General features: G+C 34.7%; 1 protein-coding gene across 3 annotated transcripts in view; it reads right to left on the bottom strand.

The window, feature by feature from the left end:
* The window catches only part of LOC142979006 (cytochrome P450 4C1-like), a 38,424-nt gene extending 20,299 nt beyond the window's left edge, over positions 1 to 18,125 (bottom strand). Inside the window, exons 1-3 of one of the 3 annotated variants that reach the window (XM_076123729.1) lie at positions 17,895 to 18,125; positions 8,605 to 8,805; positions 2,050 to 2,159 (exon numbers count right to left, since the gene is read on the bottom strand). In XM_076123729.1, coding sequence (XP_075979844.1) covers positions 2,050 to 2,159; positions 8,605 to 8,749 — 255 coding nt within the window. In that variant the 5' untranslated portion in view covers positions 8,750 to 8,805; positions 17,895 to 18,125. Of the gene's footprint in view, positions 1 to 2,049; positions 2,160 to 8,604; positions 8,806 to 11,135; positions 11,157 to 13,678; positions 13,817 to 17,894 lie in introns of those variants that run through there. The other 2 variants (XM_076123727.1, XM_076123730.1) reach the window with 2 other exon arrangements.
* Between the last annotated feature and the right edge of the window lie 907 nt (positions 18,126 to 19,032).

A 19,032-nucleotide genomic window follows, 5' to 3' on the forward strand; every position in this document is an offset into this window, starting at 1 on the left:
TTTCCCGTATCTTAAGTACAATTTTATAAAAACAATTCAATTTGTTGAGGCATTCTTCACTTATAAAATAAATAACGTAACTAACACCACTTTCTTTTATATATAGATGGTAAGGAACCCTTCCTACGAAAGTTCAGCTTGCACTTGGCCAGTTTTATTACATTAACGACGGCACATTATTAAACCATATTCGTAGTCTTTTCAAGGCTTAATTCTGATTTACTTACCCGTATGACAGGCGGAGGTTCCGTACAGAAATATATGAGAATGAAAAACGTGGAATACTCAAACGGAAAAGAAAAAATAAGTGTGTCTGTTGTGTCGTTTCATATTTCATACATTACGCTTAAAGCACTCGATGCATGATATTAATCTATACTAATATTATAAAGCTGAAGAGTTTGTTTGTTTGATTGTTTGTTTGTTTGAACGTGCTAATCTCAGGACTGGCCCGTTTTGAAAAATTCTTTCAGTGTTAGATAGACCATTTATCGAGGAAGGCTTAAGGCTATATAACATTACGCTACGGCCATTAGGAGCGCAAGGAGTAGCAAGGAAAATGTTACAAAAACGGTGAAAATTATGATTCTCTTATGTGACGCAAGCGAAGTTGCGCGGGTCAGCTAGTTAATTATATTTGAAGATAAATAAATACTTTGGAAGATATATTCAAGATTTAAAATATTTTATATTAGTTTTTTGTTCTTATTTAATGTATCAGTGACGTTTTCATCTGCGTTATTGTATTAACATCGGTCGTATGTATGTATTGTAAGTATGTCTTATAACTATAGATAATTTCGACATATTATAATGTATACATATTTTTAAAAAAGGGCTCTATTTAGCTAATTTAGCTACCAGTAATACTCAACAGCAATTTATCTTTTGAGGTTAAAAGAAAACATTTTTCTTCGACTTCCGTAAACAATATTAAAAACAAAACGCTAAAGGAAGTCAGTATCCTTTGAAAAAGTATACTGTAGCTAACTTTTATAAAAAGAAAAGGTTTTTTCTTTAAACTTTCTCAAAGGGTAACAAATTAAATGATAAAGTTTTTAAACTAAAGAGTACTGTAAGCCAGGTTACTGTTAGATAAAACTTAACCAATTTCGGGATATGATCAGCAAGAAAGAGTTAAATAGAGGTCACTCTCTTTTAAAGTAATAATTAGTGATCGTACTTATATGATAGTTGATGAATCATGTGCCTACATAATGATGTTTTCATATTATTATTGAAAAGTATGCTACTAATTCAGTGTCATTTATTTTTAAGAAAAACAATAACAAAAGCTATATTCTGTGAATTATATATCAACAAATCATCGTAAATGTATGTACACGCATAATTTCAGAACAACTGCTCTAAATTACATATATTTGGTTGTGATTGTAATTTTTGGGACACGGTATGTACGGGATCAATGGGACCAAAATTCTTAGAGGATTAGGATCACCAAAATCGGAAGCCTTGTATGATTATTTATATAGCTTGTAACTGAATTAATCCAAATTGTTTATTCTAAAGATAAAAATAGACAACCAAATACTTAAACATAAATTTTCTAATTATACAAACCTAAATCTCTAGTAAACTATCGACTTATTATAATTGTAATTAAACTTTGTTATTGCGTAGTTACACAAAGTCACCTTTGAGTTGTATTACAACATAATTGACTTTAAAACTAACTATCTGATATAGTTAGAGAATATCGATTTCGAAATCTAGAATTATAGGATCAAGGGCAACAAATAGTGAAAAAAAATTCCGTGGCGCCAAAAAGTGTTCTACGCGGAAATCCAAATTGCACTTTAACTATTATCTATATATTACTTTAAATTAATGCGAAAGTTTTTGATGTTTGTTTGGATATAATATGTTTGTTTATAACACTTTCAAGCAAAAGCTAATGAACGATTTTTTAAAAATATGCCACACAGATAGTTTATATCCTTACATTCTTTCCCGCTGATTCTTTGACGCGAACGAAGTCGCGAGCATAAGGTAAGTTAGTTATAATTAAAAGTGCAGTATTGTGCTTACCTCAACATCTTTAACGCTGTGTATGTGTAAAATTCTTCTGCTCATCACCTTCACGACATAACGATCGCCAAACACCTTAGCGTAATGACGCATCCTCTTGAACAAACCCTCTGAAACAAAATAATAATTAAGTTATTTATATATTTTCCTCGATCTTTACTCGAAAATTCCTCTTTCAGCAAGAATTTTTTCAACAGCTACGGTTTCTGAACCATAACTATTTCTTCTTGCCTTAGGTTAAGGTGCTGAAAGAGGAAAACTCATAACTCTAAAACTAAACTAAACTTTTGTAGCAATCGTAGCAAGTGCCGTTATTTGGTTTCTGTTTACCCTGTGATAAAAGCGTTGATATTATGTATGTGTATGTACTATCAGCTTTTGAAATAATGTAACCAGGAGCGAGCGGCATTGACTGGGCTAGTAACCAATCTCGAGGCTATTATTGATAAATATTCCAATGAAAATTAGAAAAGAATTTCTGACGTGTGAATCGAACCTGAAAACTTGCGATTAGCAGTCGCAGACTCAACCACGCCACAGAGGCAGATAAAACTGGTAAGTAACACTAAATAATGTTTTATTTTAGGGTGTGTAAATCTCGCGGTCTGTCGGACCCGAGTCTGTGAGACCCGTGGATTTATAGAGCGTGATTGAAATAAATCGTAGCTGAAGACTTAACTAGCGATCGCGAGCGAACATTGCGGGTTCTAGGAATATTGATTGTTTGTTTGTTTTGTTTAATCGAGGTTATTTTTCTTGGCAAAAGAAAGTTGTATGTTTTAATTGCGGCTATTTTTCTCGTAAGGCAGGGAAGTTATGTATATTAATTAAGCAGTTTAATTTAGCTGGTTGAGTGTATGTTGTAAATTGTATTATAGATGTCTAATACAATGTAAGCATTTAGCTTCATACGAGTAGAATAAGGGCCAATTAGTAAAGTATATATGTATTAAGGTATGTGACATAAATTAGGGAATGCCAAGGAGTCTTTTAATTGCTAAATAAACGTCACAATATTAAGTTAGATTTTTCAGATATTGATATCGAGTTAATCTGTTGGGACTTTTGATTTTAGCGTAGCGGACTTTTTGGTTAAATCACGCACTTTTATCAGTAACTTGGCACAATAATTAGCTTTTAATATACTGTATAAATCGATCCTCGAATCATTTCTAAAAATTATGGCAGGAGTTTAATCTCAAGTGGTTTTATTTATACACTCTCTAAGCTATTAAGGCATTTAACAGCCGATCTTTCCACCAGACCAACTCAAGAACTATACAGATATCGATAACTAGATAAAAAAATACCGAGCAAAATCTAGCTCAAAATAGGCTGCAAACTTATTGGCTATTACGTGCCTAACTCAAATCGTCTAGCAAAACGTACTTAACCAGCGAAATGTCAGATGTGGCAAGTAAATGGATGTTTATTGCTATTATTGGCAATCATTTAACGCTAACAATTTTGCCAACTGCCAAACTGTATCTTAGTCTAGTTTGAAGAAATAAATCTACAGTTACTAAATAAAATGAGATTTTACTAACTTATTTTAGTGCCAATTAGTGTCATGTAATTTTGTTCTTTCACTCTGCAAAAATTGAGTTAAGTAAAATAAAACCTCTCTTTTTGTCTGTATCACTATTTCAATTGAACTATAATTTGATGCAGGGGTGCAGGGATAGCTGTTGTTTGGAGTGTCATGGGTTCTTATCCCATTGCTCTACAGCCTTGAACTTAATTGTAATCAAAGTTTGCCTTGCAGGATGGTACAACCCACGGCATTATAGTAGCGATAACTACATTATTACCCTATGAAAACAAGGCGTAACTCACAATAAGATATCTCATTTTACTATAAATACAGAAAAGTTTCCAAATTGGCAACATAAAAAAACAAATGGTAATTGAAACCAGTCTCAAAACTAGTTAGAGCTGGAATATCGGAAACTCGTTTCAAACTGGTTTCAGTTTCAAAGGCATCGTCGCCGTGGATTAGCGTACAAAGGCTAAACTCTCTCAGCCCACTGGTCTCCGTGATCGAACGAGATCGGTAATGATCGGAAACGTTCGGGAATCCTCGCCACACGAGCGAGGAGTTCCGAGGACATTTCACATCTCATTACCATTTTATGTATTAGAGTTAGAAGCGAATTTGAATCACAGATTGTGCTCACCAGTCTGTAGTAGTCTGTAGTCTGCCGGAAAAACACTAAAGATTATATTATTATACCCAAAATGAAATCAAGAACAGCTAGTATTAGTAATATTTCCATTTCAAAACGGAGAGCCTTTACACAAACGTTTAGGCTAAGTTGATGGTGGTAATTCCTTGCAAAGAGGAATTTACACACGCTGAAGAATTTTAATTTAATCTGAGCTGAAGCTATTATGATCGTGAATCAATTCTCTGCCGGACTCCTATTGTAAATGAAGGTAAGGAATTTATCCACGGTTCTTTCGCATAAAATCCCTATCCAAGAGGCGGAAGTCGGTTTGTTTCATGCTGCTTTCACGGGTAAACCACTGAGACAATTTTCAAGAACTTTCACATTGAGACAGACAGAAGCGCTGGTCAAATATAGGTAACTTTAGTTACCTAATAATAATTCGCGCAACTAAATTTATGAGTGGGGCCACGTGTGTCACCTAGATCTCATTATTGCGTAAAAAAGGCACTAAATTACAAAACAAAACTTAACAATTTTTTTTATATCATTTATTAATTAATTAAAAAAAAAAACTTTTTTTTTTTCATTAATATTTGTCTTCAAAATATTTTTTAAAACGTTTTCCTTATTCTTCTACATGACTGCTTAATTAACACTTCGAAAACGATTAGGTACATAACCCGTTTGAAGATTGTGACAAAAAAATTGACTAAGAATAGTTCGAATTAACATTTTGTTTTTAGGGACTTAGACGTTAAAAGTCGGTCCCGGTTGTTATCTACTACGATAACAGTCGTTAAGCCATGTCAAAGGCCTTCGGGCGGCTTGAACAACTTTGACACTAGGTTGACCACTAACCATACGATAAGAAGAAGAAGGGACTAGTTAATTGCTTAAATGCGAAAATATGTACATTGGTAAAAAATCGGTAATTAGATTAATTAACAGTATTCTATTTTAAAAGAAAATGAATTTTTACGTATCGCCGCTCTCAAATATTATAAAAAGTACCTTAGTAAACAGTCTCCTTTACATCCGTTCAACTGCCGAATAAATTATTTAAAAAACTCCCAAGTGCCCTAATAATCTGTTTGAAACACTTGTTTTCGAACATTTCTAAATGAAACTTTATTACAGACGTATTAACAACTCTCTAAGTACCTAATTGAGCAGAAAAAACTACTTTAAGAATACTTTAGCGGTTCATTTTATAAAAGTGATTTTTTTTTTGTACGAAATTAAAGTAGTTTAGTATTATAATAATCTATACTAATATTATAAAGCTGAAGAATTTGTTTGTTTGTTTGTTTGAACGCGCTAATCTCAGGAACTACTGGTCCGATTTGAAAAATTATTTCTGTGTTAGATTACATTTTGGGTAGTTAGGAAAGAACAATGATTTGTAATTAGTTGGAAGGTATGAAATATAGTTAGTAATCCTACTAATATTATAAATGCAAAATTTCTGAGAATGTATGTATGTATGTATGGATGCTTGTTACTCTTTCACGCAAATACTACTGAATCGATTACGATGTAGAATGATGATGAAGTCTTATTATACATTGGGTCAATTATAACTGATATTATGCCACCAAAGCACTTTAACTGCACGTTTGGCGCAGTGGTTTAAGCGGTCACCTCGCCGCAACAACCGTAGCGCCGCGTGCGGCGGGGTCGAATCCCACCCGCGACAAATATTTGTGTGATGAGTACGAGTGTTTGTTCTGAGCCTGGATGTCAACTTATCTATATAAGCATGTATTTAGGAGTAGATAAGTATGTTTATCAGTTATTTGGTTACCATAGTACAAGCTCTGCTTAGTTTGGAATCATATGACCTTGTGTAAGTTGTCCAATGATATTTATTTATAAAGTATCTTCTTTAAGATTTGCTATATAGCTTTTACCTGACAAGTTATTATCTCACATCAAACTACTCAATACACGAACCGCAACACGAAACCTTCACACATTAAAGTCAGCTTACATTATCTTTATGCAAACATTGACACAGATACTCAATACCAAATCTATTTTGAGAGGAACATACACCGAACTACACGTACTTGTATAATACTAGCTTTAACCCGCGACTTCGTCCGCCATCTGACTTTTCCCATGAGAATGCGTCATTTTCTCGGGGTAAAAAGTAGCCTATGTCCTTTGTCGGGTATCAATATATCTCCATACCAAATTTCATGCAAACGGTTCAGTAGTTTAGAAGTGATTAAGTAACAGACAGACAGAGTTACTTTCGCATCTATACTAATATTTATAATATTAGTATAGATTATAAAGCTGAAGAGTTTGTTTGTTTGTTTGAACGCGCTAATCCCAGGAACTACTGAACCGATTTGAAAAATTCTTTCAGTTTTAGATAGCCTATTTATCGAGGAAGGCTATAGGCTATATAACATCACGCTACAGAAGGAGTGGAGTAGCAACGAAAAATGTTACAAAAACGGGGAAAATTTTGACCCATTCTCTTAAGTGACGCAAGCGAAGTTGCGCGGGTCAGCTAGTTTATAATATTAGTATGGATAGTATGGATTATTCACTTATCGTATATAGTACGTTTTTACCTCAACACGTAAAGTTAAAACGATCGTAAGCTGACACGATGCAGGTATGACTTTTATCTGTATCGTCAGGAATGCTTTAAGGTTTATCCATACTAGCTTGTTTAACTTTATGTCAGCTATCAAACTGCATAAAATACAGGGTCACAACTTCGATTTTAGTAGTTTTATTAGCCACCAAACTCTTTATTCATATTATGAATGTGAAAGTCAGACTATTTGTTAGCATTTCGGCAGAACCGCTGCACCCATTTTAATGCAATTAAGAATGGAAATAGTTTGGTTTGGGTAGTTGGAAAAAGAACGTCGTCTATAACCGTTGATCGCGGATTTTAAATCTTCAAATTTCATAAAAACGACTGTACTTTTTTCTGTGAAAGCGTAATCAAGCTTTGTATTTGTAAATAGCGGCCCGCTTCGGTTTTCCTCGGTTTAAACAGTTATTTTATCTTCACTCACTTTATTCTTTTAAAAAAACCCGCGTCGAAATACGTTGCGTAGTTCAAAAAATCTAAGCATACATACGGAGAGACAGCGGAAAGCTTAGCTACGAAATATTAAGTGCGTTTTTGTGACCTTGTCTTTACGAAAAAGTATACCAGGGTAAAACATTTAGTTGTGTGTGTTATCTGTGTTCGTACAACACTCGCTGACGACGCGAAAGAATTTGATTTAGTGCGAACATGGGTCCAGATGTCGATAACGACACTTTTTCACGCAAGTATTCGGGCTTTAGAAAATAGCTTCCAATAGACATTAACTGTAAGAAATTTGGACCATTACTTTGATATTATATTTTTTTTTTTTTTTAATAAACTATGCTCCCAAAAAAAATCGTGTTTTGGAGACTTTTCCATACACATAAATGTTGTACTTATGATAGTCCTTATTTGGTTGACAATTATTGAATGGACTCAAGGTAAAAGTGGAAGGAACGCAGAGCCTTACATAAACAGCTAACAAAAAAGTCGCAGCCTCATTTTAAAACGCCAAAAAATTAAATCTACGTACATGAACCGTCCTAATTATATTGTCGGCTTTTAATCTAATAAAACCGCGTCAGTACAGGTCCATTCGTTTACGATCTTTCATAACGCAGATACACCTTAAACTTAACTATCCTATTTCTGCGTCGGTGCTTAAAAATACAGATTCCTAAATACCAGCTTTTTACTCACGTAATCCCAAGGAACTCAATGTCAAATGAAACTGCTTCATAATGAATGTCCATTCGTTAAGGAACTTTGATAGGGTGCTCCCACACAACAGTTATATAGCGTTATACAACATTGTGTAACACGATAATAAATCAATTTTAATAAAATTTTAGAATAAATTTGCTTAAAAACAAATGTTATAATTCAGTTTCTAACGTTACTAGCTGACCCGCGCAACTTCGCTTGCGTCATATAAGAGAGAATGAGTCAACATTTTCCCCGTTTTTGTGACATTTTTTATTGCTACTCTGCTCCTATTGGTCGTAGCGTAATAATATATAGCCTATAACCTTCCTCGATAAATGGACTATCTAACACTGAAAGATTCAGTGAAAGATTCATTTTTTTTCAAATCGGACCAGTAGTTCCTGAGATTAGCGCGTTCAAACAAAAACAAATAAACAAACAAACAAATAAACAAACAAACAAACAATCAAACAAACAAACAAACTCTTCAGCTTTATAATATTAGTATAGATATAACTGCTGTGTGGGAGCACCCATACAGACACAGATGTCAAAAACTCTCCTATTTCTACGTCGGTGCTTAAAAATCCAAAGAATTGGAACAGCTAGGTTACTTACGTGGTGTCATCCCAATGAACTCGAAAGCACATCCCACGATGGGTTTCCTCGGTGGACCGGGCAGCTTGTCCAGTGGATTCTCCTCCTGCAGGAGTCTCCACGCCACATACCCGATGATAACCAGCAAGGTTATTGTGAACAACATCTTAGTTTTGTAGTCTTCAATTGGTTAAAGACTTGATTTTTGCATTGATTGTTGTTCTGTGAAGAAAGACAAATGTTTGTAAAAGAGCGTTTGTTTAAAAAAATACTATCACATATATAGTTGGTACTGTAAGCTCATCACTATTTAAATAATTAATTTATTCAATAAATACTCATATACATATATGATGTTTTGAAGATGATGGAAATTATGTGTTTATTTTATATGCTAGATATTGTTACACCTTATTGCAATTTTTATCTCATTATATATTATATCGCAATTATTCGTACATAATGATCTTCCTCATCATTAGCCACCTCTACACACACACACACTCTACCGCGCATGATACAACAATCGCGCATGAAAGAGCGAGTGTTTAGGGCAAAGGAAGGACCACGGGAAGCGCTTATTAGTTAGGTGTGCGAAGAATATAGCGAGCACACTGTCTTTGCGTAATCCTGTACACTCCTAAGAACGCGCGATAGAGTGTAAAGCTGGCTATTATAGAATATAAAATAGAACACAAACGAATAGACTTTAAGCCTTTTAATTAGCTACATTACATGGCAGACTTGCCGTCTCTATTACTTGCTATTTGTGGGAACACACATTGGTCCAGGTTAATTCTAATTCACTAGCATCAACAATACGCATATTATATCTCTAAAATATTGTTCATTAAATAAGGTTACCAAACCAATACATTTGTCTCTTCTAGTATCGTTCAGTTCATCAAAATAAAACCACAAAGGCTATTTATATCTCCACGACACGGGGACGAGACGACAAATAAAATAACTACCCATGCTCATTTTATAAATGCCAAAGTCTGTATGTCTGTCTGTTGCGCTTTTATGGCTTATCAGCCAAAACTATTTGCATAAAAATACAGTTAGCTTAGAGTCAATGCCAGTGTAATCTGCGCCAAAATGTCAAGCCATTGGTAATGCAGGTTCGCGTTTATTTAATGTGAAAGTTTAAAGCTACGACTTGAAAATATCATTAAAAAGCGCTGATTACGTACAAAATTCGTCGATAGCTAGCGTAGGCTATAAGATAAAGGTGGAAAATTGCACTTCAGTAGCACGTTTCTCTAGAATTGGAACCATTGAGTAACGAGAAATTGACACTTAAAATGTACTACAAAAATAGTTTCTGCTACGACCGCTAGAGGCGCTGAGCCGATTATCATACATTTTTTTTCGATAGCTAGCCTATTATGGACAGTCAATAGTGGTAGAAAACACTCTTCAGCTCGGTAAATGTAAAAAGGACTAGAAAGGTCTCTAATTAGTGGCTCAAGCCCCACACAAACTTGTAGCTTCGCTAGACCACAAATTGCAAGGTCCTTTAAACGTTAGGTCAACGACGTAACCACTAAGAGGACCTAAGAAAATAAAATATACGTGACTCTAATTCATTTAGGCACTTCATTTCGTCAGCGGTTTTTTTCTTAGAGCCCTGCCTCACTAGGACGCCATGGCGGCGTCGCTGGCTACTTAACCAAGCAGTTAAAATTGAAATGTATGTCACCTAACTCACGTGGCGACGACGGTGTTGCTACGTGACATTTCAATACTTGAACAACTTTGAAACTATGTTGACCACTAACCATACGATACATAGAAAAAACTAAATTGAAATCACTGTATCCGTTCGGCAGTCATGATGCCACAGACAGAAAGACAGACAGACAGGCACGTCAAACTTATAACACCCCTCTTTTTGCATCGGGGGTCAATAAATAAGATATTTATGAACCTAATAATCCTTTTTCACGGAAAACGTCGCGGAGAAACGTTAGCTATACAATAAACATCAAAATAATATCACAAAATACACTAAAAATTATCAAATTTAATATTGTCTAAATTAGTCTTGCGGTTTAGCCTTGAAAACATCAAAAAACTAGACAGAATTATAACATTATTCTCAATGGGATTTACGGTCTAGTTCTCTCATTCATCGTAAAAAATTGCGAAAACATTTACTTAAATATTATAAAACAAATAGACAAATATAACTTATTTATAGGAGGAACTTAATTTATAAATTATTAATATTAAAGAAAATATTTACAATTACATTTTAAATTAACAACAATATATATTTAATTTACATTTACTTACTCAACACTAAATTAAGTTTAACAATAGAATAATGTATGAATTCAGATTTCTGGGAACAAATCGCACCCCTAGATGAAAACTCCACTAAATCAAATCACTAAAAAAAAATTTTCAGAAACTGATAAAAATTGATTTTGTATAATAATATCTTAGAAAAACAGTTTTATCAGTTTCTGAAAAAAATGTTTTTTTATTTAATGGAGTTTTCAACTTGGGGTGCGAAATAAATAAATAAATATGTTTAGACTTACACACTGTCATCTGATTCCAAACTAAGCAGAGCTTGTACTGTTACCAAACAACTGATAAACATACTCTTATGTATACTTCTAAATATATAGATAATAATAGATAAACTAAACTATTATTACGTATTTGAGGCGCCCTATGTACTGAGGCGCCCATAGCCAGTCGCGCTCATCGGTCGGTAAACGATCTGTGGGTTAAGCAAACCTTGGCGCGGTCATTCCATAGATGGGTGACCGCATAGTGGTATTTGAGCTGGGCGCCTCCGTGCTTCGGAGGGCACGTAAAATCTCGGTCCCGGTTGTTGTCAATTAAAATAACAGTCGTTAAGCCACGTCAAAGGCTGTCGGGCGGCTTGAACAACTTTGACACTAGGTTGACCGCTAACCATACGATAAGAAGAATAGATAAACTTATATCCATACTCGTAATAGTTACCCACTCCTTTTCATCACACAAATATTGTCTAAATACTCGGATCCACGACGTCAATTATAAAGTATTAATATCTATTAATAAAACAGTTTTTATTGATAAATATATTGTTTCGGACAATTTATTCATAGAAGGTCAAATAATTTAAAAGTTGTTTGGCCTCTTCATTCTTTGTTTTAATTATAGGTAACGCAAAAACAACCTCAATTGTTGCCCTCTTAAAATCAATAAATGATTTTTTATTGGTTCAATCTATAAGTACCACACCAAAAGCGAGAACTTTAAAGTTGAGACTTCGCGGTCATTACCGTGCTCCACAAAGGCAGTCTACTAAAAACAAGTTCAGCCAAATATAGTAATCGTGCGTCATATACTATTTGAGGAAAAACCATTGCTAACATACTTACATAACTTTTAATAACAACCTAGTAAAGAACTTTGGACTCTCCCACCAACCGGACGTCGAACTTTGTACCTCCCGTAGTATGTTATTATTATGGTACAAGGACCACCAGACGACTAATTTAGACAGACGAACAAAAAACTCTTAATTACGTAACGTTAGGAATATTTCGATATTTTTTTGTTTTGGAAATATACCTTTATTACTTAAATTGTCAGCAATTTTGTAAATGTTTCCGTCTTCTTATGGTTTTTTTTATAACTCGTTTAAACGGACGGCCATCGATATGTATCTAGTTTGGTCGGGCCTAAAGATTCCTTGGATACGAATCTTTCCTATGATCATTTCCTATTCCTATCTTTACTAGGAAGATTAATATCACTATAGGTAGAACTTATTTATGCCAAATTGAAACAGACACCAATTGATATGTCTCTCGTATTGCGTCCGCTTTAAAAAATGCCTTGTTTTACAAACTTTACTAAATGTTATAAACAATTCGTGAGGCAAATTCCATCATGCATTCAAAACTTGCCTGAAAGACTGACAAATATCCATAAATCTTAACAAACTTTCGCACTTATCCAACGATAAAAAGAAAACATCGTAAGAAATCCTTGCATGCCGGGATTCTTTAACGGTTCCTTAAGGAATACAAAGTTTCAAACCGTATTTAGTACTATTTTGCCAGCGTGGTAGCCTCAAGGCTTAACTTCCCTCTTAGTTTCGGGAGGAGACGATTGCCTATCAGTGTTTGTTTAGTATCATCGTGAAAATTCTAATAAAAATAACAGGAAAAGTTATGAAAAATATATACACTTTTTATCATAGTCCTAAGGCGTAATTCAACTGTTAGTTATTTTTATTTTAGTCTAGCTTGTGTTATTTATTTATAACATTATCAATGTTAATACTTCTGGCAGTAAATCCGCAATGATAGAATTTTCCTCGTAGTAGCCTTCAAAAAACCACATCGATTCTGTTTTGCTAGTACCGTTTGTTATCTTTATGGTCCTAAAACGTTAAACATGTTTTGGTTAATCTATGATAGTTGTTAATAGTAGTAGTAGGAATTATAGATCGGATTTGTATTGGAAATTTGGACGAACACTTAAAACAATCGATAAAAAGTTGGTAAAGATTGATTAAGTAGCTACATTTTACCGTTAATTATAATAGGTGTTTAATCACAACAAGAGTAAGAAAATCTGATAACATTTGACGAGAAATAGAACCCGAGACCCGACTTTCACTAGCGTTTAGACTAAAAGCAAACTTGAACACAAACACTAAGTACATACACTTATGATGTACTAGCTGACCCGCGCAACTTCGCTTGCGTCACGTCACGAGAGATACATTTTTCGTAGCTACTCCGCTCCTAATAGCCGTAGCGCAATGTTATATAGCCTAAAGCCCTCCTCGATAAATGGTCTATTCAACACAAGAAGATTTTTTCAATTCGAACTCGTAGTTCCTGAGATTAGCGCGTTCAAACAAACAAACAAACACTCAACATTTTTTTTCAATTCGAACCCGTAGTTCCTGAGATTAGCGCGTTCAAACAAACAAACAAACAAACAAACTCTTCAGCTTTATAACATTAAGTATAGAAGTATAAATTTAAAGACGTAGTCATTGGATAAAAATATTCTTATCTTAAAACTGTCATCTAATAATTTAACAAATAATATTAAATAACCAACATACCAAATTTTCTTTCCAATCGGCAGAGTACAATCACAAACACAACTTCAACAATAATTTCCAAAATTTTTGACAAAAATACTTCTAAAAGTTAAGCAATTCGTGTTAGACTCGCTATGTCCAAAGAGCAACTGTTGCAAATTGGACTATGGTATACCTATTATACAGATAACTTGTTAGTATCAAAGTCCATTTCGTTATACAGGTTTTTAAACTAGCTCTCGTAACTGGACTTCGAACTTTGGCCGTCACGGTTCGCGTGATCCAGTGGTAATGATGCAAGAATAAGAATGGTGATACTCTGACTCACTCATTTGTGTAAAAACCCTCGTATTGAGTCCAAAGGTTAGTATGTACTGTTCATTAGCAGTAATACTCGATTTTGCAACTGTAGAAAGCTATTTGTCTTATATTAAGTAAAGAACTTTCAAACTTTTAAATAATGTTTGAATTGATATACCGGGGTCTTTGATTTGACTGCCTCTGTGGCGCGGTGGTTAAGGTCGCCATGCCTTCATTGTGTCGTGAGATCGTGGGTTCGATTCCCACACGGAACAATTATTTGTGCCATCCACAAATAGTTGTTTCGGGTCTGGATGAACTTCGTGTCCGTTGTTTGTATGTTTATAAAAGACCCCGTGACAATAGGCGCGCTCCCTATTTCTAACATTGTTAATGGCGAAACGCTGATGTATTTATTTATTTATTATTAAAAGCATGTCAACAGTATGAACACAAACATTTAAAAAACATAAAAAATGAAATAAATGGGCGTGTGCTATACCTTCAATTCAATATAACTGACATAGAAGTATTACAAACTAAACTAAATATTCCATACACCTGGCCTATACGTGGCATTACATACAAATATTATCCAATACTTGCAATTTCCCATGCTTATACATGATGACAGTCTAAAATTATTTTGGTTCTCAAGTAATACTGAAATAGAGAAACAGTAGCAACCTAACCCTACAATCAAATACAATCTTATAATACAGGAATGTTGACAAAAACAACATTAAATTGAAATACAATGCACTGTTAACAATACCGTGAGAATTTTGTACAATTCTTGTAAAATAACAAATGTTAAATATTTATTTGCAAACCTATTATCATTTTGTTATTATCATTAACTTTAACTTAACGACGTCTGTGGCCTAGTGACTTAGGATCTTTACACTCTACTAAGCGTGGGTCGCGATTTCGATTCTCAAATGGCATAATTTTGAGTAAATCAAGAAAATAACTACTATTATTGCTCTTATGAATAACCTTTAAACAACCTCGACATTGCGTTTAATTCAAAGTCACCTAAATATTATAAATTAGAATAGACAATTGATTTGATTAGCATCGTAATTTATACTACTACAGTTAAATCAAGACTATTTTTACTTTGACATTAAACAATTTGGTTAATAGGTCATGAATTTATGTAATTGAATACGTTATGTAAAATGTAATAGATATAAATAACGGTCAAACGGAAATATTAAAGACTGGCACCCGTGATTGAAAAATTATTCCAAAAACTGAGAAACAAAAAGAGAAAAATTATCTCACTGCCGGAAACTATACTTACGAACTTTGTATGCTAAAGAACTCTTCAACATGCTTAAAAGAATTGCGGCATGCCAAGGCAAAGTAACCGACAGTGTACGCTTGCCGAAGGATCCTATTCCTTGCCGATGTCGACAATAGGCGCCAGTACTAAGCAACTTAATGGTCCACTTTTCAACAAACCGACGTCAAAGGCCTCCGGGTGGCTGTAACAGTTTTGACACTAGATTAAGACTTAGACTTTGCCACTAACCAGACAATAAGAAAAAGACTATTTAACAGCTTTCATCCATACTTCTACATTTGCTGTTCTTCCGTACCTACTAATATAAATGTGAAAGCCCAACTTTCAAAACCCTTTCAAAGCCCAACCGATTACGATGAAATTTCACCAAACATCGGCTACTCCTTTTCAATTCCAAGAAGGAGCTCAAGTAAAGAAAAACTGTTTTGTATGCGGTATCGTTGTGGACTCAAGGCCTATTCCCTCGCTTATTCCGGGAGGACAGCTCTCGCCCGGCAGTAGAAAAGAAATATGATACTATATGTACATTTTTTTTTTTTTTATCTAGCCTGTTACTGTGTCCCACTGCTGAGCAAAGGCCTCTCCCCTAGACTTCCAGACCCCTCGGACGCTTGCTGCTTCCGGCCAATCTTCCAGGAACGCGTCTATGTCGTACCGCCATCTCCGTTTGGGCCTTCCCCGTTGCCGCCGACCATCTTGTGGCACCCACTTCGTGGCTATATTAGCCCATCTCTCAGGGTGCATCCGGTGAACATGTCCGGCCCAATTCCACTTTAGCCTGGCGGTTTGTTTGCCCACATCGGTAATACGCGTATGTACATATTTAATAATAATGCAACAGATGATAAATTTGCAAGATGTGTTGGTATTTGGCAGTCTAGAATTTTAAATAGATATTTTTTAAACTGGCGTCAAAATATGAGCTCTTTTTTACGAAATTACGTCAATCGGCCATCTATTTTGAACACAAATTCGAATCATAAAACTAGTTTATTTGAATAATGTTTCCAGATTAATCTGGCTTATAAATACATTTTTTAGATTGAATAACCTTGAATATAACTTAAAATATTAGGAGACAATTTATAGAAATAGTTATAGTAGTTTTTGTAGTTGCCATGCTACTAAGATTGCGCTAGAAGATCGTGAGTTCGATTATCATGCGGAACACACATAATAAAAGTCTATTTTTATAAATGTGAAAGTCTACCCATCTATTTATTGCTGTATGTTATACTTTAACGGCTAAACTACTGCACCGATTTAAATTCATCTTATCACGGAAAGACTCAAACCCTTGGTTATATATGTACTACCTTATTACTTACAAGGAAAGTCGCACAGGTCAGCTATAATTAAATAATAAAACCTTTAATTACCAAGCTGCGTTAGTCTAAGTCTAAACTTCCGCGATGGGATTTACCTCTAGGTTTATCTAAATCCATACGACGTCGAGCTGTCAATTTATTGAGTGTATTAGGAATTATCAGTGAATCATTGTTTTATTTGGCGGTTGAGGAAAACCTTTGGCAAATAAATATCATCGCGATAGAACGTATAACAGCTGACTGAAGTTAGTAAACAGTCGTAGCAATTTCGTACCTTTGATCAGTACCTCAATTCTCTACCACTATCGACTACCGACAACCGGCTAGCTATCGAAATTTTGACATTTAGAATGTACTGCCAAAATGTTTCCTACGACACCCGTCAGAGGCGCTGATCAGATTTTTTTACAAAATTTCTCGATGACAGTTCGGTTGTCGGTAGTCGATAGTAGTAGAGAATCGAGGCACAGTAGCGCAATTTTCTATAATCAGTATTATCAGATATCGTTTGACATATAAAATTACAAGAAGAAGTTAATAGTAGTTATTTCTGAATACGCAGGGATCGTTGATCAGTTTTTGATACACTTCTCTATAACTACTCCGTTGACGATTGACAAGAATGGTAGCAAACTTTTTGTTATTTAGAAGTACAATACACAGCGAGTCAAATTTAAACAATTTTTACGCGACCAAAGGTGAATCTAAGAAAAAATTACTTATCTAACGAATACCTTTAAGGTGATGTTATGTTAGTATAAATTACTTGTATAACCCCCAAATTACTTGTATAACATTTAGCGGTAGTTTAACTATTCAATAGTGTCAAAACTCATGCAAAAAAAAACGTTATTGAATAGATAAACTACCGTTAAGTTTACTCAGAAACCGGGGATAAGACTGCTTTTGCGGTGCTGTCGGTGTCTGATCAGCAGAGGTCTCGAGAGTAATTCCCGGGGAAAGTGCTATTGGTATTTCATTTTTTTTTTGAGAATATGTTTCAATAGTATCCCGATGCTTGGTAGCGTGCCCTGTCAATGGCATTAGACTCGCCCACTATAACATGGGACCAACATTGTTAATAGCAAAACGTGTGTGCATTTTATACAACTCTGCCCATACCTTCGGGTATAGCTGGCGTGATATTATGTACGTCTGTACGTCTATACATTTTTTCAGTGCAATAACAACCACTCTGCAAACTGCTCAGTATAATATGAACAATGTCAAGTAATTAACAGTAATTACAGTATAAAACTCAATTATACGGTTAATTATAAATAATTATCTTACTCACAATGGCCTTCGATCTTCAACCAGCGGATCTCGCGATAACATTTATCACAAAGAGAAAACAAACATCACTATACTTATAATAACTTCACAATTAAATACCTAACTATGGAAAAACGTATTTAAAACACAATAAAGCTACTGTTATTTATCCCACAAAACAATGTTTTTTTTTGTTTAATTTTAATACACGAACACATCGACCAACGCGATGTTAGTTAACTGACTGCAAGCAAAACAAACAACCGCTATATTTATCTGTCAATCACCTATTGTCACGCATACATTGATAGCGTAATGAGAACACGTCAAACAATAAACCGAGGACGAGCAGCAATGTAAGCGAAAGAGAATGGATATATCGTTAAAACTGGTATGTATGTAACATTGAAGTGGTTTTTATCGGCAATAGTATCAAAACATGTGTTTTATTATTATCTGAATTTAATCTGTCAATTGTCAATGACAGATCTGTCATAGTAGTACGAGATTTATTACACAGATGGCGTTAGTATCGCAGTGGGTGTCAGAGATCATTGTTATGAGAATATCCGCTATACAATTGAGCCAATTCGCATTGCTGTGTTAATATGATGGAAGAGCAACATTGTGGCTTGTTATTCGATTAATATAAAACGTACGTAATATCGCGCCTGTTATACACAAAGGTGTAAGCTCAAGTGTATCAAATCCTACTTCCTACTAATCCTACTAATATTATAAATGCGAAAGTTTGTAAGTATGTATGGATGTTTGTTACTCTTTCACGCAAATACTACTGATCCAATAACGATGAAATTTATGCAGGTTGCTGAAAACCCAGAATAATACATAGGCTACTTTTTATCCCGGAGTTCCCGAGGGACCAGGATTTACACGAGAAGGTATCCTACGCGGAGGAAGTTGCGGGCGGCCTCTAGTACACCCATATTTCACCATTTACAATGTTAATCCCATGTAATATATCGTGAGCTTAATGCCATTTACTCATAATATTGGGCATATTTTAACCCTTTATTGTGTTATTGCTGGCTAAGGGTTTCCGAACGATGGAGGGGTTAGGTTAGACCTTAGTCTTGAGTCCACCACGATGGCCAAGCGCGAGTTTGAACGCCCAGCAAGAATACACAACCTTTTAAGCA

This window comes from Anticarsia gemmatalis, chromosome 15, assembly GCF_050436995.1.
Source record: "Anticarsia gemmatalis isolate Benzon Research Colony breed Stoneville strain chromosome 15, ilAntGemm2 primary, whole genome shotgun sequence".
Lineage (NCBI taxonomy): Eukaryota > Metazoa > Arthropoda > Insecta > Lepidoptera > Erebidae > Anticarsia > Anticarsia gemmatalis.